Here is a 26,957-nt window from a genome sequence, read left to right on the forward strand (position 1 = left end):
ACCGTGGCCGTTCATCGGACCCTGCTCACACCATCAAAATTCTCATTATTCCATATTATATTTGTTTACGCTCGTTGCGCTCTCACTGGGCAGCACTTGGTTTTCTGAAAAGAATTCTTTCATTCCACACGGGGTTGTGGTGGCTGACCCGCACACATCCACAGTAGTGGCTCTTCGATCGCGGATTCCGAGAGAACGATGCGAGAGAAAGCTGATTTCCGTGGGAGATGTGCGCGATCATTGCTCAGTCGCGCATATTGCGTGAGCTCGATTATTGTTATTAATAGTGTGGGAGCGAACTTCTGCGCCAGCCAGCAGCGTGAGCGAGCTCTTTCAGTGATCATTTTCATTCAAGCCACACGCAACGGTTGAGCGTGGTACAGGTGGTGTGGGGATTGGCGGGGATCAAAAGCTCTCTCTCGCTCTCGCGAAATTGCACCACCAGAGGGATGTGTTGGTGCGTGATTTGAGGTGAGCGAGAAAGAGAGCAACTGTAAAAGACCTGTTGGGCAGGTTTCCTGGATCCCGAGTGAGCGTGTATGGGTGTTGTGTGTGCAGTACCGGAGAGTGTGCTCTGAGCTACAGAAGGTATAGTCGAAACGATCCAGCTAGACTCCAGAACTCACCAGTCTTGCTGAAGATTTCGTTACGAGTAGTCCATCTTTTCGTTCGCGCTTCGCGAGTGTTGATCACTTGAATTTGAGGGACAGAGCAGTAGTTTCGCCCCCGTTGGTGTACCAGCAGCGGGTGTCAAATAAATCAGCGAATCGGACTTCGTCGTCGGTAGGACGCGACGATCTGCTAAGAGTCCTCCGCGGATGGTGTGTGATTGTGTAGTTTCCGAGCGGTGGATTACCGATCTTTTCCGGAGCAACGAAGACTCTCGCAAGTATTGATCGTGATCGTGTTTGGATTTGACTTTTGTTTGGGTTTTGTTTTTTTCGGAAAGTTCATACTCCGAGAACAATCAATTGTGGACTCTGCGACGGGGAGTTGTTTTTGCTGGTGAAAATCGGAAGATCGTGAGTGAGCGTAGAAACGAGAAGGGCGCAAACAGCGATGATAACAGTTAATTGTTGAAAATCTCAGTCCTCGGGTTAAGAAGATTTCGGGTTTTGTCTGTGCCTTCTTCTTCGGTGCAGAGGATTATTTTTTGGCTGAGGAAAGTGTAACACGAGATTCGCCGCCGTGGTAGAGACGAGGTGGCGTACTTAAAAGTCGTTTAAAAATCCGCCACCTGAGGAGAGACAGAGAGCAGGCGGAGATAGACAGGCCAAGAGTTGAAAAGCAGCTTGAAAAGTCGACGGGCAGATAAGGCGAGAGAAGCCAAAACCCATCCAAGGCCCGTCGCACTTCTACGAGACCTGGAAAGGCGCGCGCGCACGCTCGTCCAGAGTTTGGTCCAACAAGCGAAAAAGGGCTTTCGAAAAGGAGAAGCGGCCGGACGGACGGACGAACGAACTAAAAAATATGAAAACGAGATAGTTTCAAAAGAGCTACCCCGGGACAGCGCGCACAAAACAGAGAGATGTTTTCGAAAAACGGCCGCCACCAAGGACCGGCGGAGGCACGGTGACGCAAAGCCCAAGATCAGCTCCGGACCAAGCCACAGGGAGAGAGCCAATGTGGTGTCTTTTATGAATAATTAAACATATGGAAAGTGTTGAGTGGAGCAATCGACGACGAAGGCAAAGACGACCACGTCCGACGGCAGTTCGGTAATTTGAGATGTGAACTGGGCGAAGAATTTGACGAAGAAAAGTTTTCATTTTTCCATCGACCGGTTGTTATTAGAGTTCAAGAAGAGATTCCAGTGAAGTTCAAGTACTGAAACTTGTACAATTTTGATCGCCCTTGTTGGGTTTCTAGTGCTGACCAACCGAAGACAAACCATACGCAGTAATTCGTTCTACGGCAAATGCGAAGAATTCTCCGGTTCCGATCGAGAGGTGAAGTTCAAGCGAAGAAGAGAGATAAGCGAAAAATTCTTTTAACTGGGAAGAAGTTGTGGGTGTAAGAAAAGATAAAAAGAGCTGAAATAAGCTGAAAACAAACGTGAAACCCGAGTTTTGCCCGAGAAGAAAAGATCTCTGCGAAGAAGCTGTGGAGAAGAGGCAGAGAAAAGGTTAAAAGTTTGCTTGCCGAGAAAAAAACAAATCTGTTGTGAACCATAATTGCGATAGTAATAACCACAAAATTGTGATAATCTATATATGATCTTGGGGGCAAAGAGTGATCGTGAGTCGCGGAGGAGTGTACCAAGTAAGAACGAGAACAAGCAGCTCCATAAATTGCACTTGGGGCAAGGGGGAATACCATCAATAAGAATCTCTAATAATGTGTAATTTTTCAAAACATATCATAATAACACTCGGCGGAAAAGTTTGCGATGGACCATATCGGCGATCGGCCAACCAGCATCGTGTAGTGACCATCCTATCCGCGTCAACAAGTGTGTAACAAGCGAAGAGGTTTAATAGGATTGTAAAAAGTTTATCACTCGAATAAATCAATTATAAATCGAGACAGCTGCAGCATTCGGCATCTTCGAGGAGGCTGCTGCTCTACGATCGTGTTTCCAGCCTAGCAGCATCAGCATAGGCGACAGAGAGCGCAAACGAGGACCAGAGCGAGGGCCGCGCAAAATGTTTGACGTTCGTACCGTGGAAGCCGGTGGAAGTTGTGATCAAGATCGTGATAGTGATACAATGTCAATCACAGCGAGACGACGACGTGCATTTCAACGGCAGGCCTGTTTATTGAGCGTTATGGCTGCGTTTTCCCTGGGGCTGGCACTTGGCGTGTTTGTGCCACTAATTGGAATGTCACAAGCGGTGACGAAAGGATCGGGTGATACTGGTGGAAGTGGAGGAGGAAGTGGTGGCGCTAGTATAGACAGCGATGAATCTGGACATCTACCTCTCGGAAGGTTCGAGCACTTGCCACATAAGCTACCCCATTTTCCAACGATCGATGATCTTCGGGGGAAGGATTCATATAATTCGGTGTCCTTTATCGCGGAAGAGAAGCTGAAAGCCGAAGATGTATTTCGGCATGCATTCCACATTGACCAACGTGACGACAAGGATACAATGGTGATCAAAAAATTCGATCCTGAGGATCGTTACATCAAGGAGTATACAGTTCGTCGAACAGCTGATGGTCTGTTCCACAAGGGTCCCGAAAAGAAACTATCTCAGCCATCGATCATCGATCAGATCCTTTCCTCCGGCAAACCAGAGGACGATAATCCGGATGGACCGGTGATCGACATCGTCAGTCAAAATTTCGACCAACAAGACTCGGAAGATCCGGACGGTGTCATTCTGAATGACATCTATTGGGGATCTACGGTCGAAAATGCCCTACCCGGTGGCTTCGGAAAACGGCAAAGTGACTCCTGGACCCGCTATCTCCAAAACGCTGAAGTCGATCACTTAGAAGTGGGCTGCGGGAGAATGCAGAACCGCATGGTAGTTTTCCGCGATGGCACCCGAGCCTGTGCGCGATATCGCCAAAACACCGACCAAATTCAAGGTGAACTATTCAGCTTCTATCTAGGTCAGCTGCTAAACATCACAAACCTCGCACCAAGCGCAGCATCAATCATCGACATGGAAACCAAATTATGGTCCTCGGTAACGGACGACATTTCCAACTCTCAGTGGAAGTCCACCAAACCGGTCGTCATAACTAAATGGATTGGAAACCTTGAACCAGCCGGAATTCCCAAACCTTTCCAGCCTCTAGAACGACATCTCAACAAACTAGATATAAGGAACATCACCGAGGGACTTGATCTACCCAAACCACCCAAAACCCTCCTGGATCACCTCGGTGCCACACAGCCCCCCGAGCTGCAACCCATCCGGCCACCGGGAGCTCCCCTGGGCGATTCCGTCCTCAAGCGCCTGGTTGAACTGGCCCAGTGGTCGGACCTTATTGTCTTCGACTACCTGATAGCCAATCTCGATCGGGTAGTAAACAACCTGTACAACTTCCAGTGGAATGCCGACATCATGGCTGCTCCAGCGCACAACCTGGCCCGCCAGAGTGACTCGCAGCTGCTGGTGTTCCTGGACAACGAGTCCGGTCTGCTGCACGGCTACCGGTTACTCAAAAAGTACGAAGCCTACCATGGGCTTCTGCTGGACAATTTGTGCGTCTTTCGGCGATCGACGATCGCCGCCCTGCAGCACTTGCGGGACAACAACGTTGGCCGGCGGCTGAACGAACTGTTCGAGCGGACCACGACGGCCAAGATACGGGACGTGCTGCCACCGCTGCCGGAGAAATCCGTCAAGATACTAGTCGATAGGATTGATCGAGTGTTAGGTCAAGTGCAAAAATGTCGTGAAATTTTCTCCAACCGATAGCCCGCGCCCGTGCCCATGTTGCAGCGGTTCCAAGGCAGCAACAGCAGCAGTACGGAGATGCGAGCAAACGGCGATGCGGATGTCGGAGGTGCGGAGACGCTGGTCGTGTTCAGGAAAGTTTCTGTATAGCTGCGGGATCCCTTTCTTCGTGTCTCGTCCGGTTCCAGCGGTGAGAGGTGCCCCTTCCACACCGGAGAAAGCATCGTTTGTTTAGTGAGCCGTTTTGTTGTTTCGTTTGTACACAGATTTATTTTTGTTTATCTGTTGTCGCGCTTCAACTCCTACAACTGTCCTGCCGCTGGGGTCCGGGGATCCCAGAACCAAAGCGAGAAGGCGGGCGGTGCCACCCCCCTGGTCGAGAGCGGTGTGTCCAGGTGACCTCGAGGAATCGACGATACTCTGTGTGTTGCTTGTAAGTTTTTGTTTGTTGTTGTTTTGTTTTTTAATGTTTCGAAGGGCCAGGAGATTTAGGGGACTTATCGCGATTTCGAGCGCTCACAGATCAAGTCAGGTTCAAGGGAGGAAGTCAAGTCACTGAAGAGTGCGGAAAAGGGCGAACGCGAAAGACAAAGAGAGAGATTGAAAGACAATATAAAATAGTTTTTAGAGCTCAGAATGGAAGAAAGCAAAACGACGACGGTGAGGGATGAAATGAGAGAGAGCGAAAGAGATACAGTAGGTACCTATCTGTGGAGTGCTAGAGGAAAATATTGTATATTTATAGAAATTGTTGCAACTCGGGGAGGGAAAACGGATGAAGGCGCCAATAATTGGCGACGACGACGACGAACAAGTTGAGGACGACGGACGACTTAAATGACGACGATGACGGCTGGTGAGCGCTGTCCGTTCGGGGCTCTTAAGACAGCTTCTGTTTGGCCCTGCTGATGGGAATTGTGATGAGACTCTGTTGAGGGTCGACTTCGATCTCTGGTTATCGGAGAGGCAAATTTCAGCGCAGCTGGTGGCATTCGGACAGCGGAATAACAGATTCGGTTGTAAGCGCTTTTTTTGGAAAGTGGGGTGGCTTGGTGATTAGAAATATGTGCATTGTTTGGGTCTTTGGACCGAAGCAGGATGATTATCCATAATTTTCGACGGCAAATTTTATTTGACTGAACGTCGAGGCCTCTCCGGCTGCCGATTCCCACCCAGCTCGGATTGGGTGAACACCGTAATTGAATGTGGCGGTGAATGGAGATGAATGGTGCGAACGGAGATTGTTTGGTGCACTGTATGGCGGAATCGGGGATGAGAAAATGCCGATTTACACACATGTCGTTTTGAGGAATCGATAGTTTTGGATGATTGCTTTTGGCTAACAATCTATTAGTAAAATGCTTGCTTTGCTGGTTATTCTGTTCATTTGGGCTATAGAAACGGCTTACGAATATTCAGTTGATTGATACATCTGGCACATAGGTCTATTGTATCGGATACTGGGACGCAGTACCAGTTTAATTGATGGTTTATTCATATTAGATTGTAAATTGTTATATTGAATTGACAAAACTTTAATGAATTACTAGATATGATTTTCCTTAACAGCGGTTGCCTAATTTACAATAGAGATATACTATTTGCCTATGAGACTTCATACCACTGCCCTAAGGACCTTCCATTCATTGGACTGGTTTGTGAAAACCTGAATGTATATTCTTGAAAACTAAATTGTTTATTCTTACTGTGTAGATAATGTCAGTTCAGGAATTTTCAATTCTTCAGTATATTCTCTGGACTTGGTATTACTTCTTAAAACTTGTTGGTTGTAAATGTTTGGTTGGTAAACTGATTTTTGTATTCTGAAATGTTTGCAAAATTTAAGAAGATTCATGAATTGTGCTAAATGTGTCTTACCAATAGGTTTTCAAATATTGATTCATTCTTCAATTTCATTCAAATATGGTTTCATTCTACAAAATGAACAGGAAAAACCTGAATCAAATTCAAAGCTTAAAGCAGAATGCATGTGGAAGGGTTCAGTTAATTACCAGATTTTATTTTTTGTGACTTTTTTTAGTTTTAGCTGTATTTTCCTTTTTTATTATTTGACGAATAGCTTCTTAGCCTATTGGATTGCAATAGCACACTGCGCTAGCTGAATAAATTATGTTTTGCATCCATTATCGAAATTTAGAAAATTACATAAAAAAATCCACGTTGTTCATTCAGCAAACTTTTGTTGTGCAACTATCACTGACTGAGATCTTTGTTCATATTATATTCTTTGCATCGTGTAAAGGCAACTAGAAGTTGCATACTCGCCGATGTCAATGAAATTAACATTCTGAACAGATCTTGTACCGTTTCGGGAATTGGATTCATTTTAGGATTGGTATTACTGTGTAGACACACGTTTAAAGGGGTTTGCAGACCTGTTGTCTCACGGAGAACTATTTGCGAACACCTACGTGGAGTCCTTAGGTATTTTAAGAGAATCTATCTGAACATTGTTCAAATGCCTGCTATCGAAATGTTGCCTACTGTATGAGTTCACTTTTTTATTCGATGATACATGTGGGCTGCATCGTTTTAACTTTTTTATAATTCAAATCAGAAATCACTATTCTCTAATCCTACAATCGTAGTGGAAAGCTCGACATACTACATTTTCTGGATTGTTAATTACCTGAGAGACTTTTTGAAAATACCCGACAAGGTCCTTTATGAGTATGGTCACGAATGGACCGAACCTATTTTAACCGGTTGCATTGCTTTCCAGTTGTTTTTTTGTGTATGACAGGTCCTAACTTAAAAATTAGTCTAGTCTACACTTACACATACATGTATGTGTAAAAAATGTAAATAGAATCCTGAAAAAAGATTGAATTGACTACTTCTAACACTTTTCATGTCAATATCAATGCTTGCAGTACATCGGCGATGCAATTCAATAATTGAAGTGACCAATCTTACTGTGCAGCGTCTTGCTGTGGATATTATTGTCACAATAATAGTATTTAGTATAAATATGAATTAAATACGTTGGGAGTGACTTTGCTAAGAAAGTTAATGTCACTCCGTCGATGCTCTTTTTCCTGGAATTGGACATGAAAATTTAACCCTTATGCCTAGGCTTGAAAGCCTAGACTTAGGCGCCGGTACTCGCTCTCAAAAACGAGAAAAAAAGTTAAGTTATCCCATCCCTAAGTACGTATGATATAATATGTTTATTTAAGTGTAAAAATATCAGAAGGAATGATAACGAGCATCACAATCGAGATTGTGATGTCCAACTATACAGTTCAAATCAGAACGAACTCACCAAATTAATCAATTCCAGAGCGCAATACGCCATCCCTTTGATCAGCCAAACTGATTCGCTTGAAATGATTCTCAAAAACTGTTACAATCAGCCATTAACAACACCATATTTGGCACGCATGCTAGGTTCCGGAACGTTTCAGTGTACCTTGATGTACACTATTCGTGGCTGAGTGTTCCTATCGATTTTATTTTCATTATCCCGCGTTTCATTGTTTATTAGAAAGTTCAACATAGGTGAGTTTATAACACGAAATCGAAAAATACGGACGCGATAGAAAAAATGATGGCAGAACATTTCAAAACGTCAAGTTGTCAAGCAGTTGCCCAACTGTCAAAATGTGATTTAAAAATCTGTTTGTAATTGATTTTAGGTGTCAAAATAAAGGAAAAAGATGCCCTTTCGTATTAAATGTTAACTGTTTAGTCGGTTGAACCACACGCGGAGACGAAATAAAACGTGACAAGCGTTTTCAAAACACATCCCAGGTTCTAACTTGAACCTTTAATCTTCCAAAAATAGCTGATTTGATTGAAAAACTACTCAGATATTATCGTGCTATAGAAGTTTGGGTTGTGGCAATAACTTAGAAATATGCTTTCTCAAATGTAGATGCGCCCAAAATTAGTAGCGTCGACTCCAGTTATAGTTACATTGTAGTGCAAAATTGATCAGCCAAACGCTGGTTTTCATTCGAAATTGATAACTTTGAGATGCTGTAACTATGGTTAGCTAGCTTTGATGAATTGAGGTCAAATTTTGACACGAAACTTCAAATACATATTTGTATATGCTGAATTTTTCGTATACGAAGTTACAATGTATGTATTCGTACATTTGAGAGAGGTCGGGGGTATAGAGTTGTTTAAACAGGTGTTTCCAGACATTTATCCTCCATCCACGTCGCCACTATCAAGACAATCTTTAGCGCAATCTAAAATATTTTAGTTGCACAAGAATTTTATCAAAAATATGTTGTTTTTGGGAAAGCATACCATCAATAATAATCAAAGGTTAATCTCTGGCAAACTTTTTTTGAGGATCTGTAAAGAATCTGAAAACCCGCAAATAACTTCAGATACGAACCGAGAGTCTTGACAATACCTTCACTCAATTGCATCAAGAACTATACTAGAAATTCACTAATGGTTTCATTACACATGTCAGAGAAGAGTCACGGCAGCACCAGTTCAAGGTAGATATGATTGTAAAAAAATTGGTTTTGACTTTTAGGGACTTTTTTCTCTATTGTCGTGAAAGATTTTGCAAACCTTATTGCACTCAGCAACTCCTGCTGAATTCGATAGAGATTTGACGCGATTTTTTTTTTTCAAAATACATGCTGTAACTACAATCACCAAGGTCCAACATACAAGAGAAAATGCATATTTGATTTGCTTATTGTTCCATTAATTACATTTTGGCCGATTTACAAATTAGAAATTTGATTTTATTTCGTGATTTATTTTTGCCGGTGGGTCACGGAAAGTACATCATGACGGCGAGGGGAATCGCTTAACCGAAAGTTTGGGAACTTATGCTGTAAGCTATATAAAGCTACCGCATTATGGAACTATGACAGGTTGTATAATATAAAGTGTCATATTTCGGCATCGTAATTTTCTATACTACCTTCTTTTCTATACTAGTGCAGATAGAAATAAGTTGCATAATTACAAAGAATTTATTTTTGTTCATTATTAGCATTGTGCATCTTAAATGTCTATAAATATATAAAAAAGAGTTGATTTTTTTCTCAGCTTCATGAATTTCGTACATTATGCACATTCACAGTTTTTAGGGGACATCCATAAACCACGTGACCACCCAGGGGGAGTGAGACTGCAAAGAACGCAACAGTTGTCAAACAACTACAACCAAAATGGCAAAACTACGTCTGTCGGGACAGCAAATTATCAATAAAAATATTTGTTGTTTCAACTAATCATTTGGGTTGTTTGAAATGGTTCGAAGTTAAAATGACATTAACTGATAAACTTAACAACAAACAAAAATGTTATTCCGAATGAATGTTTGTAAAAACTAAGACCGACCAAATATTATTTTTCTTTTATGTTCGAGACCTCTCATCGTGTACAAGGAGGGGCAGGGGGACAAAAATTGATTAGGAACAAAAGCCATTGAAAAATTGAAAACTATACCCACTATTGAAAAAATATTTTCAGCTATTAAAAAATTGTTGCTTGAAACGTGTTTTTTTTATTGAAAACCAAATAAAATAAAACAAAAATCATTACATAAGGCTGATACAAATTTATTTTTCACTTTTTGTCTCCCCCCCTTCAAAATTTTTTGGCTGGATTTTGCATTTTGAGGGGGCAGATAAAAAATATTTATTAAAATTACGTGTTTTGCTAAAAATTCTTTAACAAATCCGATGTGTTTTTAATATTTTTCAGATTAAATGTTTTATTATTTTTATCCCCCCCCCCTCGACCAGCCAAAGGCTGGTGGGACAAAAAGTGAAATAAATATTTGTAACGGCCTAATAAAACGTTACAAATTAAAACGAAAGTCGTGAACTTTTATTAACGACTGTAATGTCTGAAACCTAATTACATGTTAATTTCTCTACCGTGTCTTACAAAATGTTCTGTAGAACATTTTTTAAGACTTACCTGAACATTGAGTTCTATAATTTTGAAAATTAGAATTTATTTTAATTTGAATATCACCAATTTCAATCTTTTTGTATAAATGAAAAGATGAATGTAATTTGTTTCGACTATCTGCGATGTCCTACTGGGTTCCAGTCTAACGCTTGTTTGCAGATTCGTTTCCACCCCTACGTAGAGTGTGGCCGACCCACCTCCACTTTCGCTCCCGAATTTCTGTCGCTATCGGCTTTTGATGACATCGACGATGGAGCTTCACGTTGGAGAGCCAATTGTGTGACCACCATGCACGATTTATAAACCGCAGGCATCTATTGATGAAGACCTGCAGCCGTTGAGTGTTCTCCACTGATACACACCAGGTTTCACTAATACGCCAGTGTCTTCACGTTCGAGGAAAATTCGGATTTTGGTGCGTCGACTAATCTGGTTGTTTTTCCATACATTTCCTTAACTCGCAAAAGCAGCCCTCGCCTTCTTGATCTGTGCACCTATGTCGATCTTGGTGCTGGTGGTTAAGTGATTGAATAATAAAAAATAAAGAGCTACTCCTCCTTCTTCTCTTCTCAGCAAATTGCAAGCAAACTGATGTACCGCTGCGCTGCTGTAGACACTTGACAAGGCAAAATTGACTTCAAACTATTCAATTGTGCAAACATGTAGTATACCACCTTAAAGTTGGTTCAGATTATGCTATGTTCGCTATGTAGTGCTCTCACTTAGTAGCAACTGTTTCAAATATCAGTATTTTTTTTTATTTGAACTTCATATTCATTGATAAGTTATTTTAAGTGTACCTTCCTTTCAAATTTTTCTTCTTGTAAAACTTCTTTTAAAAACTATATTTTAACGGAACTTCAAGGTATTGCAATCAACTTATGGAAACTTGAAAGATCCAATCAAGTTTCGATATGCTCTTAAGTAGTTTTCAAGCAGCTCAAGACGCTACATATGAGCTTTGTTGAAACTTCTGCATAAATTTAGTCACATGTCCTACTAATTTTGTATGATTTTCTACAGAATCCCCGATATACTTAAAATGTATATTTTTTCCAACAGCGTCATTTCGGTTGTCTGCTTCATACATAACAAGGTCACACTAATTTGAGCTGACTCAGAAATTTTCACGTGCGCCCAAAATACCTTTCCCTCGAAAGAAACCAATCGCGTGATCTCCGGGCTCCGCAAGATTTGCACAACAAAATCACAGTATCAACTAACTTGAACGGGCGGGCGGTTGCTGACGTTAGTCCGCTCTGTGTCTAGCTCTACCGAAACCACTTCCCTTCCCACTCTCCACCATATCGCCGCATCATCCATCAACCAACAGGACCAGTGTCTATAATCGCCCGTCACCTGTCTGCGCGCGCCACTGCTACCTACCTACCAACAACCTATTCCCGAACAAACCGAACCATCCGCTGAACCCCCTCGAATTGAGCCCACCAAACCAACCGACCGCGGACCCCGATTGCATGCCGACGGGGGAGAAGGCGAAAAATTTCATGAAGCATAAAAAATATCGCACACAGCTCTCATCCGTGTGGCAGGCAGCACCACCACCGCACCGGTCGCGTTCCCTTCTACCGAACGGAGACGGTCACCCCGCGCAGTAAAGTTCAATACTCATGCTGCTACATGCGCTCACATTTTCGTGTGGCCTGTTGTTGGGAGATGATGATGGGTGGAGCGAGGGGGACGACCCCTGGCCACAGAAAACACGAGCATGAACCACCACACACTGACTGAGGCTCTGCTGAGGAGGGTTCTCCTCTCGCGTCGTCGGCGTCGTCGTCGTGGTTAGGATGATGGCCGATGATCGGGTCCCGGCCCGGCCCGGGACCCGGTCCAGGGATGCAAAGCAGGAGCAATGGGTTGGGAACGCACGAATGACGCGACGGGGGATGTATGGTATGTGCACAATGTAATTGTTTTAAAGCCGGCTGGCTCTGCTGAGACTGAGACCCTTCGGCTCTTGGATGAGAGGGGCTTCTGACGGTGAGGTCTACCACATGCACTACCACTAGCAGCAGCAACAGCGGCAGCAACGTTTGACTGGCAACTTTTTTCCCGGGTTGACAGTGCACGGTGGGAAAAAGTGGCGGGAAAAAGTCAGGTTCACTGTCCCCGACACTCTCAAGCTGTCTTTGTTGTAAATTTCGCACGTTTTATTCGAGAGAACCAAATATTACCTACGGTTCATGTTCATTTTTAAAGTTATCTTGTAAAGCGGAACTGATTTGATGTTCAATGTTCCTGTAAGATTTTGCAAATTGAAAAGGCCTCAGATTGACAAATTCTAGTTGCTCTTAATTGGAATCGTAATAAAATCCAATGCGATATACCCACCAAAAAACTTTCAAGAAGTGAAAGCTGCTGAATAAAAGTAAAAGTTAGCTTAAGAGAACCTATTAGCTGGACTGGAATGCAATGATACCATGTTGGGAATACTTTACACTTAACTTGGATAACTGAACTTCTTCAATAAAACTTTTTCGCGCTACATTGTCCTATATCTTCAGCAATAATACAGTGGTGACTCCATTTTGTCTACCTCCAATTTTGTCAGCCCCTTTAAACTAAGAAAATGAAAGTGTGTTTCACACAGCATCGCCATTTTAAAACCAATATTAGTTCAGTTGATGTCTTTCGACAGCATGTGGCCAAATATGTTTGACAAACTAACACATTCGTACAACTTAAGCGCCCAATCCTATTCAATGTTTATGAACAAGGTTTTATCGTTTCAAACTGCTGACAAAGCATTATAGATTATTTTTTTCAACCCAGCAAACATTACTGAGATGTACAAACAACTTAAAAAATAGCAGATAAATTTCATTTTATAAAAGTTCACTTTAAAGAGTTTCTTGTACAAAATACTGAATACAAGCTTCATACTGAAAGCAAGCTGTAAATTTAAAATCTAATAGAAAATGTGGGCGATATGACGGGATTCTTGTGTTACTTCGAGTTCGCAGTAACAAAATGACATCCATCGCTTTCCACATAATTCTTCATCGGATTGTAAAATCACAGGTTGTCTACAGTGCGGAGCTTGCTTGCAACTTTGCGCGCAAGAAATTCTTGAATGTGAAATCGGATGAAATGAAATAAAAATTTAAACGTTCTAATATTTACGTCAAAAGGATATCCATTGAGTACATTACGCATAGAGGAGAGAGGGGTTCTGGTAAGTGTGACAAGTAATGCATTAGGTATAGGAAAACCCCGTACAAAAGGGGGGAGGGAGTGACACATTCTCAAATTTTGAGTGACGTGCGGCGGAGTTTTTGCAATTTCTTTCTGTGCAAGATATATAATCTAACATTTCAACTGTGTAGTTACCAATGGAACAACACAATTGTCAATCGTTCCCTGTAAATGTGTTAATAAGTAAGACGTTCTCAAATATGTGCCACTGAGGTAATCACTTCTTTTACTGAAAATTGTCCCAATATGGAAAAATGCATAACTTGCTTCTTCTTTCCAGAGGTAGACCTGAAAAGATTCATCTGAAAGCTAATGCTGAAATTTGCAGATTAACTGCTAGAATTTCTTCATGAATTGCTGCTGCTATTCTTCCAGGGTTTAACTTTTTTTTATCTTAGATTACTTATGAAATACACTGAAAATTCCTATTGGAAACTTTTCAGGAATTCATAGTGGGAATCCTCAAGACATTCTTGCTGCGATCCTGGCAGTGATGTATGCCAGGATTTTGCGAGAAATTCTACTTGTGTTCCTAAAGCAACACCTCTAGGACTTCTTACAAAAGTTCTTCCGGGAATTTCAAAAAACGTTTATTCAGATTTACTAGGTCTTCCTCCTGTGATACCTTATCTATTGAAAACTTTCTTGGGATTCCTTCAGCAACTCCTGCCGAAAATGCTCGAGAAGTTCTTGCTGATAATCTTGCAGGGCTTTCTCCAGATATTTATGTAGGAACTCCTCAAGTGATATATCCAGAAATTTATGCAGGGATTTCTCTAACCTCCACCTAAAATTAATCCGTTTATTTATCCAGGAACTTGTATAGGGATTTTCCTAAGGATTCTTTAAGGAATTCCTCTATGCATTTCCTAAAAAAAATCTACTGTAATTTTTACCGGAGATTCATCTGAAGATTTTTTTTAAACAAACTCTAAGGATGCCTTCAGTTATTTATCCAGGACTAAAGCACTTCATCCTGAAATTATTCTGGTAATTTCTGCAGAATTCCTCAGTTACCCTATGGTTTTCCCTATGGATTTCCCGAAGATATCTTTTGGGATTACAAGGGCCCATATAGCCGAGGCGGTAAACGCACGGGAATTCAGCATGACCATGCTGAGGGTGACGGGTTCGATTCACGGTCAGTCCAGGATCTTTTCGTAAAGGAAATTTCCTTGACTTCCTTGGGCATAGACTATTTTCTTGCCTGCCACATGATATACACATGCAAAATGGTCATTGGCAGAGGAAGCTCTTGGTTAATAACTGTGGAAGTGCTCATAGAACACTAAGCTGAGAAGCAGGCTTAGTCCCATTGAGGACGTTACGCCAAGAAGAGGAGAGGAGGATCTTTTGGGATTCCTCCAGAAATATATCTGGATATATTCTTAGGAATTTCTCTTGGATTTTCTTCCGAATCCTTGCAGAAATTCTTTAAGAAATTTTCGGTGGGAGTTCTCTTGGATTTAATGTTTGAATTTCTCAAGTCGTTTCTGCTTCAATTTCTATAGGAGTTGCTCACGATATTCCCCAGAACACATAAGGAATTTCTCACAAGGAGTTTCAACTGGAATCCTAGCAGTGATTTCTTCGGAGATATCCTCCAATGTTGTTCTAGAAATTACTTACCAAAAAATTACTAGAAATACTTACAAAAAAAAAACACTAGAAATAACTTAACATAAACTTCTCTGGGGTTTCCTTGGGGGTTTTTTTCAGAAATTACTCAGTGGATTCATATGGGAACTTCTCTAGACTGAAATTACTCATCATGACTCAGTCAAAATAGATATTTTCTTTCAATTTCAAATTCTGAGCATAAATTGCCAATGTACTGTAACAGAAGGTTTAACATAACGGATTTTGAGAGAATAATTCGGCTTTTTCTTGCTACTGAGGGTATCTTCATTTCTTCTTTCATTCATGTACATTTATGGTAATGATCATGAGATTTGTACCTAAAACGGTTGGATATATGCGCTTCATAACTGGCAATCCGCAAGCCATAGCGAACCTGTGCTGCCCTTTCTGGCGCGAATTCGCGCGGATGCAGTACTGTAGATGCGTGATCTGTAGTGGGCGACCGAATGCATCATCAATGTCTCCCTCTTCCGAACATTGCACTGATCAGAATTTTGACGTAGCAGGCGCCATTTATGGCGATAATTGCAGATTGCAAGCAAACCACCAGCACTTACACACCTGAGGTGTTCAGATTATCTCTTTCGGAAGCATAATAACGAAGCAACATTGCAGTAAAAGTTGATAAGGATTTTGTGGGAGTTTACAGTTAATTTTGAAAGCGTTGCGTAAAGGACATGTTAACTATTCAGTCGGGACAACCAGGGAAGCTTCGTAACAATCTGAAAAATGAGGAATTTTAGTAAGTCACTGGGAATTTTCAACTCACTTCCTTTCAATTAATGCTATATGTACAAACCTCAAATTCTTAAAACCATCATAAAACCGAAATGAAAGGTATTTGATTTACGGTTCTCAAAATATCTACAAAAGTAATTGGTCTTCAAAATGCTACTTGAGAAAGAGAAGCCGTAACTAAACAACTAATCAGCCTATATTTGAAAGTTATCGTTGAGTTACTTTGGTTAGTTGCAAAGAAGTTCGTTGAACTTTAAACTAAAGGTTATTCAAACATCGCTTCTGTTTGAGGCTGGTTTTTTAATTAATTCCAGAACAAATATCAAATTTAATGAACTTTTGGATACCGATCTAAAACGTGGTATCAAAAGGTAAAATCGAAAGATATTTAAAATTAATTTTAAACATAAAAACAAAGCTCAAAAAATGATAATTTGAGGATTTCAAGAAGGAGCTCTTTCAAATTAGATATGAAAAGGTTTTTTTTTATTTCAGAACCCATGTGAATTGGGTTTTGAGATCACTTAAATTTTGAAAGGTCAACTTTGAAGAATCTTTTCCAGTATACTGATTGTATTCATGAAGATATTTCTGAAAATAATTTAGAAAAATACATCTGATTAAATTGACGTCAATGTATGGTAAAGTTTTACTGGCATAAATCTTAAAAAAATATATGGAAAGATTTTCATCTTAATTCATGATAAAATTGAATCCATTTCTGACGAAATTTCTGAAACACTTTTTCGTTCAGATTCCAAAGCTGACTTTGATATTATCTATAAATAAAATATGATTTTCAGAAACTACTGTGTTTTTTACAAATATTGTTTTGCAATATAAGTTTGAGTATAGGTTTAAGTTCTGCAAATACTCATTGAAAATAAATCGCAAATGTTTTCAAAAAAAGAAAAAAAATCGATACCGAAATACATTAAGGGGAATTTTTTCGGGGCTTCCCGAACCCTAATATTTTGCAGTATTTTTGAACTCCATAAGCTGATGATTATTTTAGTGTAGAAACATGTCATGTACACTAAAATTAAATTGTCGACCTCAGCAACTATTTTCACTTAATTATTTTCACTAAAAGTTTGACCACTGTAATCCAACTTTTTACCAAGATTTCGACACCGAGACTCTTTAATGGTTTACCGAAATTTCGGTAAAATTTCTGGGTAAGAGTTTTTAAATTGTTTATTTTTTCTTATTGTAAAAAATATTTATATATTTTTTTAATTTAGCTATAATTTTGAAGATTGTGGCATGTGCTCACTAACATCGCAATATTCATCAATCTGATGCAAAAAAAGGTTTTAGATGGTCGAAGCATGTTAACTTCATTTTCTATTTATGCAAAATAATAAAAAAACTGGTAGACTGTAACGTAAAATGCTAGAATTTTAGTAAATTCCATATTTTCAAAATCTGTAGAGCTCAATTTAAAAATATAAAAATTGTTCTAAGCATTGTGATTAGAGCATAGTCTCGAGAAAACAACAAGTGATTATGCACCAAACACTTTGGAGACGTTCGCGACTTCAGTTGTATTTTGTAAACAAATGATAATTGGTAATATTGCGGATGTCAATTTGTCTATTTTTGCTCAGGCTAACCAAGCCAAGTGGAAATTACAACGTTTGATTGCTCTGACCTGACAGAAACATGTGTTTGATGAAAAAAATTAGATTTTAATTACGAAAAGAAATCCACGTGCTCCGGTGGGATTCGAACCCACGACTCCCAATTCGCTTGACGGGCGCTTCTCTCCTGCAAGCTACGGAGCCACTTGACCATTTTCGAAAATAATTCCTCTCTTGCTCTGACATGAATGCACATGGCACACAACAGAGACGTGTAGATGTTCATCTAATTGTATTAGAAAGAGATTTGCATTGCGAAAAGGAACAAACCACGAGCATTAATAGTGGAATCGAGTTCAGTTCTGTGCCTTCAGGGAACGGAGATAGTCATGTGACTCCGTAGCTTGGAGGAAAATAGTGCCCGTCTAGTGAATTGGGAGTTCTGGGTTCGATTCCTACCGGAACACGTGCATTTCTTTTCAAAATTCATATCTCAATTTGTTTATTAAACACATGTTTCTGTTGTACGCAAAAAAGTCAGACCAATTAAACGTTGGTTATACTACGGAGCATATTACTCTGATGCCTGGCATAGTAAGATTTATATCCCATACGAGAAACGTATAAAATTTCAAAATTCCATTCTTCTCATGAATGCCACATATTCCTTAAACCAACCCACCGTGCACCGCAGCCAATCTCTCATATTTGCCAAACCTACAGAAACGGAAAATTACGACCACGACAAGTTAGGCGTCCGGGGTTCAGGGGAGAGAAGGACCACTGGGCTGGCTGGCTGATGATTCCGGTAGGTGGTGGATTATTGTTTGAGTTTTCGTTTTATGATCTGGTTCCATACGGTTAGCCAGTGCCAAGCTCGCTCGCTCAGTTGTACCAGAGCCGACGACGACGGTTATCTCTCTCGCAGCTAGAGCTCAGCTAAAAGCTGCCTCGAAGCGCACTGTACCTACTACTAGCGACTGGGTCCATTTGGTGTGCCGGTTGTTCTCCGGAGGTCTACACCGAAAGGAATCACGCTAGGTTGAAGGCAAATAGATAAGAACTTTCCCGGGTGCGCTCTCTGTGGGTGCTGATGCTGGGATGCTCTGGCTTGGCTGGGGTCGAGACTTTGTTGTCTGTCTGTACTCTGTGCCCGGACCGATGATGGGATATGGTGGGTATTTAGGGGGCTTTGCCGATTGTAATGACCTCCCCGGAGTGGGATCGGAATGTTTTGGGAATTGGAACAACGCGAACGACGGGATCCCGTATAGGAGGAAGACGATAAGGATGGTGAAGGAAAAAAAAGTTGGAAGTTGAAAAATGGACAAAGTTTAGGTTTTTACTAATTTCGGAGTTTTGGAAAGATATGCTGCCAATCTCCAAATAATTTGCAGTACTTCTTCCTTTGAGTTTTGATTGATTTATTATTCATCCTGAAATTTTGAAAGGTGATTAAATTACATCATAAAGATGGTGGTTTAGCTCCACATCATGTTAAGAGCTTGTAACATCTCAGATAACTTTTAGTGCCCCATATACTGGTAAGCCCCAAAGTAATTGTCGCGGAAGGGACATTCTTGCTGGAATTCCTTCTATGAGTTTTACAAGAACTTATCTCTACACAATTCTCTAGGTTTACCTTCAGGGACACCACCAAACAATGCATTGAAGGTTCTTTAAGGATTTGTCAGAAATTTGTTGAAATGTTTACCGAAAGAAGATTCTCGCAGGATTTATCAAAAAGGCTTAAGCAAGCTTTCCTCTAAAGGTTCCTCTTAGGACCTCTTCAAAACGCATTCCTGTTCATGGATTTCTTTGAAAATTTCTTCAGTGATTCCTCCAGAGATTCTTTCGAGAATTACACCAGGAATTTTGCTTGGCACTTTGTTACGAGATTCTCAAGAAATTTCTCAAAAGATTCATGTTGAAACTGGTCCACGCGTTTCCTCAGAAATTTCTTGCGAAATTCGTCCTGAGAATCCTTAATTCTAAAAATGGCAGGACGGCCAAATAAAAAAAAAAAAAACGAGATCTCATTGGTTTTTCAAGCTTTTAAGCTAACATTTTGTATACACCATGGGGAATAGCTGTACTAAAAGATGAACAGATGGACATTCCCTGCACCCTCCCTCTTTTGGTTGGGTGTCGATATTGGTGTTTTTTTTTGTATTTTTCGGAATATTCCGTGAAATTGGGTTTTTAAATTAAGAAAAATGTATTGATTTTTCGATTTTATACGAAAGAACACATTTTTTCTGAACTACTATGATTTTACAAAATGCGACGAGGGGTGATTTGACAAATCGCTCCCATACAAATTTCAAACTGATTTTTAAATAGGTTCCCGGGCACCAAAATTCATGAAAATTTGGATTTCGACTCAGTTTTGCATGCAGATTCAGAATATGGCATCATCTCAACACGGCTAAAGGAGCCAATTGTCTACATTCAAGACTTTTGTCGTGCGGGATTATGTAAGAAATTCCTTCAAAGTTTGCTACATAAGTTCATGCTTGCATTTTTTCATTCGAACTTCTTAAGGAAATTTTCTAGGAATTTCTGCGGGAATTCCTCCAAAAGTTTCTTCAAAAACTCAATTCCAGGATATTTTTTGCACAAAAACTTGGTAATTATTCCTTAAGTGCTTTCATTTAGAAATTTAAAAACTTTCCAGAAAAGTTTCCTGGAATTGCTGTTTGAATTTCTTCATTGATTCCTTCAGATATTATTCAGGGATTTTCTCGTTAATTCATTTGGAAATTGCTCTAGAAATTGCTCAAGAGATTATTTTGTCATTTTCTTCAGGGGTTTCTCCAACATTTCCTACAGCTATTCCTCCAGGCATTACTTATATTTATCACAGATAACAGATGTTTATGCTTGCATACGAAATGTGTGTAAAACCTTTCAATTGTCATTTCATGAAGGAAACCTAACTGGCAATTATTTGAAGAGGGCGCACCATCGCATTCATAACGCGTGAGTGCAAATGACAAACACAAATAATGCCTTTCAGGGAGCAATTACTGCAGCAATGCGTTGCATAGATGGTAGCAGCGAGCAACATGTTTGATTTTTATAGGTTTTACACAGTAACATCAGTTTTGTGTGAATTTACTCAGATCTCCCTTTAGGGATGTCTGACAGATTTTGATTACTCGAATGCAGGAAAGCTTTTTTTACTTTTTTAGAACCGAAACATTTAGTGGAAAATAAACGCTATTTTTGTGAGAATATTTAAGTATATGAAACTCCTGGGAGCTACATATGTAAAGAATAGCCCAGATTTAAAATAAGGAAAAATCATTGATCAAACTATTACCACTATTATTATTAGCTTTATTAATAAGGCTTTCTGGCCGTGACTGGTTCTTCTGAGTAAAAGTATTACCAGTTGCAACGCTAACAAATTACTTGAAAGAATGGCATTTGTTTGAAAGACGGATACATAAATGATGATCACATTAGCAGTCGGAATGCCAAAAAGTTCCTTAGTAGTAAGACCAGAAGGAACAACATATGCTCAAAGAAGGAAAATCTTTGTTGAAAATATGACCAACCACTTGGATTATTACCCTGAGCTGTTCTCCATACAGGTTTGTGGGTACATCATTCGGGGTTATGTCCTACAGTCACCTAATGAAAATGTACACAATATATCATGGACTCACGCCACAGTTATTTGCATCATGTGCCACAGAAATATTCACGTTTTATCCTACCTGTGTAGGCTTTCCAGTACCGAATGTTTCATTGCTTGTATCATTCGAATTCTTAAAATTGACTTAAAACAGATTTCCTGTACCTGGTTGATCTACTAGTTCTACATTCTTTACTAGTTCCAAACAATTAATAAAATTACAGCTCAAAAGGCACTCTACCTATATGTTGTGAATTTTGTATTTTTCCATCACGTATACAGCCAAGAGTCACGCAGGGATGCACGCACTACAACGTATAAAGTACTATTTTGAATCACTATCGAAAATATCAACAGTGGGTGAACAATTTTAATCGCACATGCCGTTATTTTTTGTACTTATTGCGATGAATCCAGAAAGCTCATATAAGCATACAAATAAACTCATGTAAGACTGCAAGGCAATAAACGATATTCTAATTATTTATTTCCATGAACATTACTTACTCACAAAAGTATGTAAGCGAACTCACAGAGTACCTGGATAACCAGGAATTGCATAGGGATGCTCGCAGTACATCGTATAAAGTACTATTTTAAGTTACTATCGCATAAATGTTCTGCAAAGGGACAATTTTCATCGCATATGATGTTGGTTTTTGAACTTATTACGATGTATCTGGTAAAGTCATATAAGAATACAAATTAACTTTTATAAGGTATGACTACATCATAGTTATCGATATTCAGATATTTTATTGTGCTGAACTTCACTTATTTTTAGGTTCCTAGAGAATCGGAAAAGTGTGCGAGCGAACTCGCAAAGTGTCAAAAGGATTCGCATGCGTACTTCGATGATTATACGACTTCATTTGGTGTTTTTCTTATTATGTCAGTTAAACTTGAATTGATGTACGAATGAAATCGAATTAATGTAAAAATGAACTCGTAAGAGAGCATATACAAACTCGTAAAAGTTAGAATCGTTCAAGTTGATATAGAGCGATGTGATAACAATATAAACGGCGCTGTTGAACTGCGGAAGCAGTGCCAAAAGCTTCAACCAAGTGAAAAGCCATCATCATGGTTACAAAGTCATCATTTTTTGGGTGGCGCTAGCTTGGAAGGGGTATTGAAAACTGTACGAGCAATTACGCCTTGTCGTCTGAATGTCCAGATAGTCTGCCAAACACGCACAGACAAACCAAGTGCATTTAAGCATTTCAAACAATGAAGTGAGTTAGAATGTCATGATGATTAAATAACTTGTTTTGTAAGTACTCTTTGATGTTAAGTTTAAAGTGTGGCTCGATATCTCAAAGGCCAGTAGTTCAAAACTGATGTAACAAAAATTGTTTCTTTTTCGAATATTATTAACCCTCGAGCAATCGCGCTGTTGTATTCTGTACAACACGCTAAAAAATCTCGCTATATGTACTCAGCATTAGCGTGGTGCTGACGCAGGTAGCCAACCGCGCGAGTTACGGTAGGTTAAGTCGCATAAGATGCTATATTACATCGCAACAGTGGCATAAATGTCCCAAATGGAGGATAACGTGCCTATGTAGCCGGCCTTCTGATACTTGCCAATGCTCGTATACTTTTGTACGTGTAAGACACTTTTGCTGCATATTATGCATGTAACTTTACCGCAAAAAAGTGCGTATATAAGAATACAAATTAACTTTTATAAGGTATGACTACATCATAGTTATCGATATTCAGATATTTTATTGTGCTGAACTTCACTTATTTTTAGGTTCCTAGAGAATCGGAAAAGTGTGCGAGCGAACTCGCAAAGTGTCAAAAGGATTCGCATGCGTACTTCGATGATTATACGACTTCATTTGGTGTTTTTCTTATTATGTCAGTTAAACTTGAATTGATGTACGAATGAAATCGAATTAATGTAAAAATGAACTCGTAAGAGAGCATATACAAACTCGTAAAAGTTAGAATCGTTCAAGTTGATATAGAGCGATGTGATAACAATATAAACGGCGCTGTTGAACTGCGGAAGCAGTGCCAAAAGCTTCAACCAAGTGAAAAGCCATCATCATGGTTACAAAGTCATCATTTTTTGGGTGGCGCTAGCTTGGAAGGGGTATTGAAAACTGTACGAGCAATTACGCCTTGTCGTCTGAATGTCCAGATAGTCTGCCAAACACGCACAGACAAACCAAGTGCATTTAAGCATTTCAAACAATGAAGTGAGTTAGAATGTCATGATGATTAAATAACTTGTTTTGTAAGTACTCTTTGATGTTAAGTTTAAAGTGTGGCTCGATATCTCAAAGGCCAGTAGTTCAAAACTGATGTAACAAAAATTGTTTCTTTTTCGAATATTATTAACCCTCGAGCAATCGCGCTGTTGTATTCTGTACAACACGCTAAAAAATCTCGCTATATGTACTCGGCATTAGCGTGGTGCTGACGCAGGTAGCCAACCGCGCGAGTTACGGTAGGTTAAGTCGCATAAGATGCTATATTACATCGCAACAGTGGCATAAATGTCCCAAATGGAGGATAACGTGCCTATGTAGCCGGCCTTCTGATACTTGCCAATGCTCGTATACTTTTGTACGTGTAAGACACTTTTGCTGCATATTATGCATGTAACTTTACCGCAAAAAAGTGCGTATAACATGGTCATTAATTCCATTATACGTGCAAATCTGTTGTCTGGATATCAATTGAATTTGCATGATTGTGTACTACGATGACTACACTTCCTTTGGAACTTCTTCTGGTAATGTCCGTTTAACGCATATTTGCGTATGAGCAAACTCCCATAAATACAAAATCAACTCGTTAAAGTGTACATACAGAGTCGCATAAGCGGGAATCGTTCATTTTGATATAATGCAATTGATTGTGTGATTACAATAGAAATGCTACTGTTAAGCCGCAGCTGTAGGGCCAAACAGCTGCAAGAAATCATTACAAAACCATTATTACAAAATCATCATTTTTGTTTTTTATGGTCGCGAGCCGTTATTATTGTCACGCCAATGCACGTATATCGATTCAAATTTGAATGCATAGGTACGTATAACACGCCCAATTAACATTTTGATGGCCAATTATAGAGCTTTTTAGAACCGTTATAAAACATACTACCATTAATTTTGGTTTTATAATGGTTCTTAGAACCTTTTAAAGTCTACCTACCTTGATAACTCGTTGGCTACAAAGTAACTTTACTCCAACACCGAGCGTATAGAAGAGCACAATCTTCGTCGGTCTTGAGCGATGTTACTCCAGTTTCCTCGAACGTGATCCGCAGATCTTTTTCAATCGAGTGCAGCCAGCGCGTTCGCGGCTGCCCACAAAGTCGCCGACCTCTTCCTGATTCCCTGCTGAATATTGTTTTCGCTATTCTTGCTTCTGACATTCGCACTACATGTCCAGCCCACTGAAGGCTGCCGTATTTTATACGTTTCACAATATTCGCATCTTTGTACACTTGGTGCAAATCGTGATTCATGCGTCTATTGTTTCCAACCAAGAATTGACCTCTTCTAGTCTATTTGACTAAGACCTCTTCTAGTTTATTCGGAAAACTGTGCTTCGTGCTATTTTCATTAGTTGTGAACTAAGTTTGTATATGCTCAAATTCCTCTAAAGAAATCAAAACTAAGAAGCATCTCGTCTTAACCAATATCAGCTGGCCAAACAATCCGACAGAGCCCCAACGGCGCACAACCAAAGTGATAAACTCCAGAAAAATTAATCCAGTAAAGACAGCTCTCAGCGGCGCAGCCGCACATGCCATTCCGTGTGTACTACACTTACGACTGTTCCCGCCTTACGTTTACCTTTCCCCTGATTCAGCACGGCAGGGAAAAAAAAGTAACAAAAAACCTGTGGCGCACATGCGCACAGCACAGTTTGTTGGGATCTCCCTGAAAAAGAGAGACGGAACAAAAAGCGCAAAAATGTGGATGCTGTTAGTGGCGGTCCCGGCCGTCGCTGCTGGTCCGTTTTGGTTTGGTTGTAGGCAAATATGTACACAAAATCACGGCAACAACATAACTGAGCGCCGAAAGAAGGAGACGAAGACTCTGGGGGGTGACGAAGAAGACTATGACGACGAAAGAGCCTCAGCCACGACTGTTTGACTAAAATGTGATCTACTATACATTATATAATTTATCTTGAAATTATCTGCGAGAAGAAGGGAGGAAGAAGCACAAACAAAAGGAACCCGAACAACGTATAAATAATAAACCATAAAGTGTAGACAACTGCCATGCAGCCATGAAGCCACGAACTCTAGACTTTGAGCTGAGCGAGGGAAACGTTATAGGGAAGAGTAGGCACCAAAGGCCCCGGTTCAGCTCTACCCGAAAGCGAAGAAGATTTAGCGTGTACAAACATGGTCATAAAATCCTATCTTCCAGCCCAGAGGGGGAGCACTCGCAAGCATGTAAATAGATAAAGTAGTTCATCGCGAAGAGACCCTCCACAACAGAGAACAGCAAGACACAAAAAAATGTTGAAACAAAAACAAAGTATTAGCGAGCGACAGAGTCACACAAAAGTCGTTTCCTTTTTGTGTCGAGATAGCCAAGCCAGTTGCCCACCCTTTGCAGCCACATTCGCTTGCAGTATCGGTCGGAAACAAAGCTGAACGAAAACAGTAATTTCTTCATATTGTAGCTATACACAATTGTAAAAAGTAGGAACAAATCTGTACCAAAAAATACGAAACGAAGGCACGCCACAGTCGCAAACATCAGACAAACGCAGTTTTTTTTAGAATGATGAATGCAACAACGATCAACTTTTTCAGCCATATAGGTTGATTTTCATGGGCTTCCATTTTCTGGTTGTATCATGGTTTTGGACTCAGACTACACACATTCTGTTGTTACATTCGTCGTTCCGAAAAACTGCGCCTGAAAATCTCTTTCTCCCCCTATAACGCCTGGGACTTCGCATCGCAAGCACCCCGCGTAAAATTCAAAGCTAAGCCTTGCGAAGAAAGACGCACCGTCGCGGTCGCGTAGTCGTCGACAACTCAAAAGACTTCACCGCTCTCCAGCAGTCAAGCGACGAACCTTTGCCGACGGGATGATTGTCAAGCCGTCGCGCGCCGTCGTCTTGTGCAGGAGCCACACGCTTTCCAGAGCATTGCATTGCGTCTCACTTTGAGCCTAATCGGACGGCATAAATTTCCCAAATTTCTGCCAGCAATTTTTATCGTTTGCGTTTGCGTTGAACTTCCGGGTAGCTTTGTAGTGCAGTGTGCGACCAGGCCTTATCCATTCAGCCTTCCTAACTGATAGTTTCCGCAACCGTGTAGCCCGTCAAATCCCGTAAGTGATTTAATGGAAATTTTCTCCCTCTAATTCAAACAAAACTAAATGAAAACAAAAAAAATGAAGTCAACACAGAGCAGAAGCATTAGAAAACCAGTTTCGGTTTGTTGGAATTTAAATTGTGATCTAGTCGGTAGTAGTTGTTTCTAGTTCAAAATTATTGCATTTTGTTGTACTGTTTTTTCGGATCTAGTTAAGGAAATCAATCGAAAACTGCTACAGAGATGTTATGTTTAAGCAAATTCAGAAGAGCTGAAAATTTGTATCGAAATTTGTTATATTGCTATGTAAGAAACCGAAACGATGTGTAAAAAAAGAACGCTGTTGTAATAAAGACCTTCTAATATATCGCAAACTAGAATAAGAAATCTCTATAGAACTGAAAATAATTGTACAGTGTATCGTAAGAAACGGTTCCAATGTGATGGAAATGTATGTATGATGTCGAGTAGTGTAAATTATTTGTAAATATTGCCAATGATGTACATTTGTAGCTATTATGATAAATTTAATAAATATATGAAAATTGAATCGATAA

The 26,957-nt window shown here is 40.1% G+C and overlaps 1 protein-coding gene across 1 annotated transcript; it reads left to right on the plus strand.

Moving 5' to 3' along the window:
* LOC109622706 (extracellular serine/threonine protein kinase four-jointed) lies at window positions 1–26,957 on the plus strand. Its single transcript, XM_062850284.1, has one exon. It carries the CDS (start codon window positions 2,646–2,648, stop codon window positions 4,374–4,376), a length of 1,731 nt encoding a protein of 576 aa, XP_062706268.1. The 5' UTR covers window positions 1–2,645; the 3' UTR covers window positions 4,377–26,957.

Source organism: Aedes albopictus, chromosome 2, assembly GCF_035046485.1.
Source record: "Aedes albopictus strain Foshan chromosome 2, AalbF5, whole genome shotgun sequence".
NCBI lineage: Eukaryota > Metazoa > Arthropoda > Insecta > Diptera > Culicidae > Aedes > Aedes albopictus.

Excerpts from the sequence above, each read along its gene's own strand:
- LOC109622706 (XM_062850284.1), top strand. The coding sequence starts at position 2,646 with ATGTTTGACGTTCGTACCGTGGAAGCCGGTGGAAGTTGTGATCAAGAT.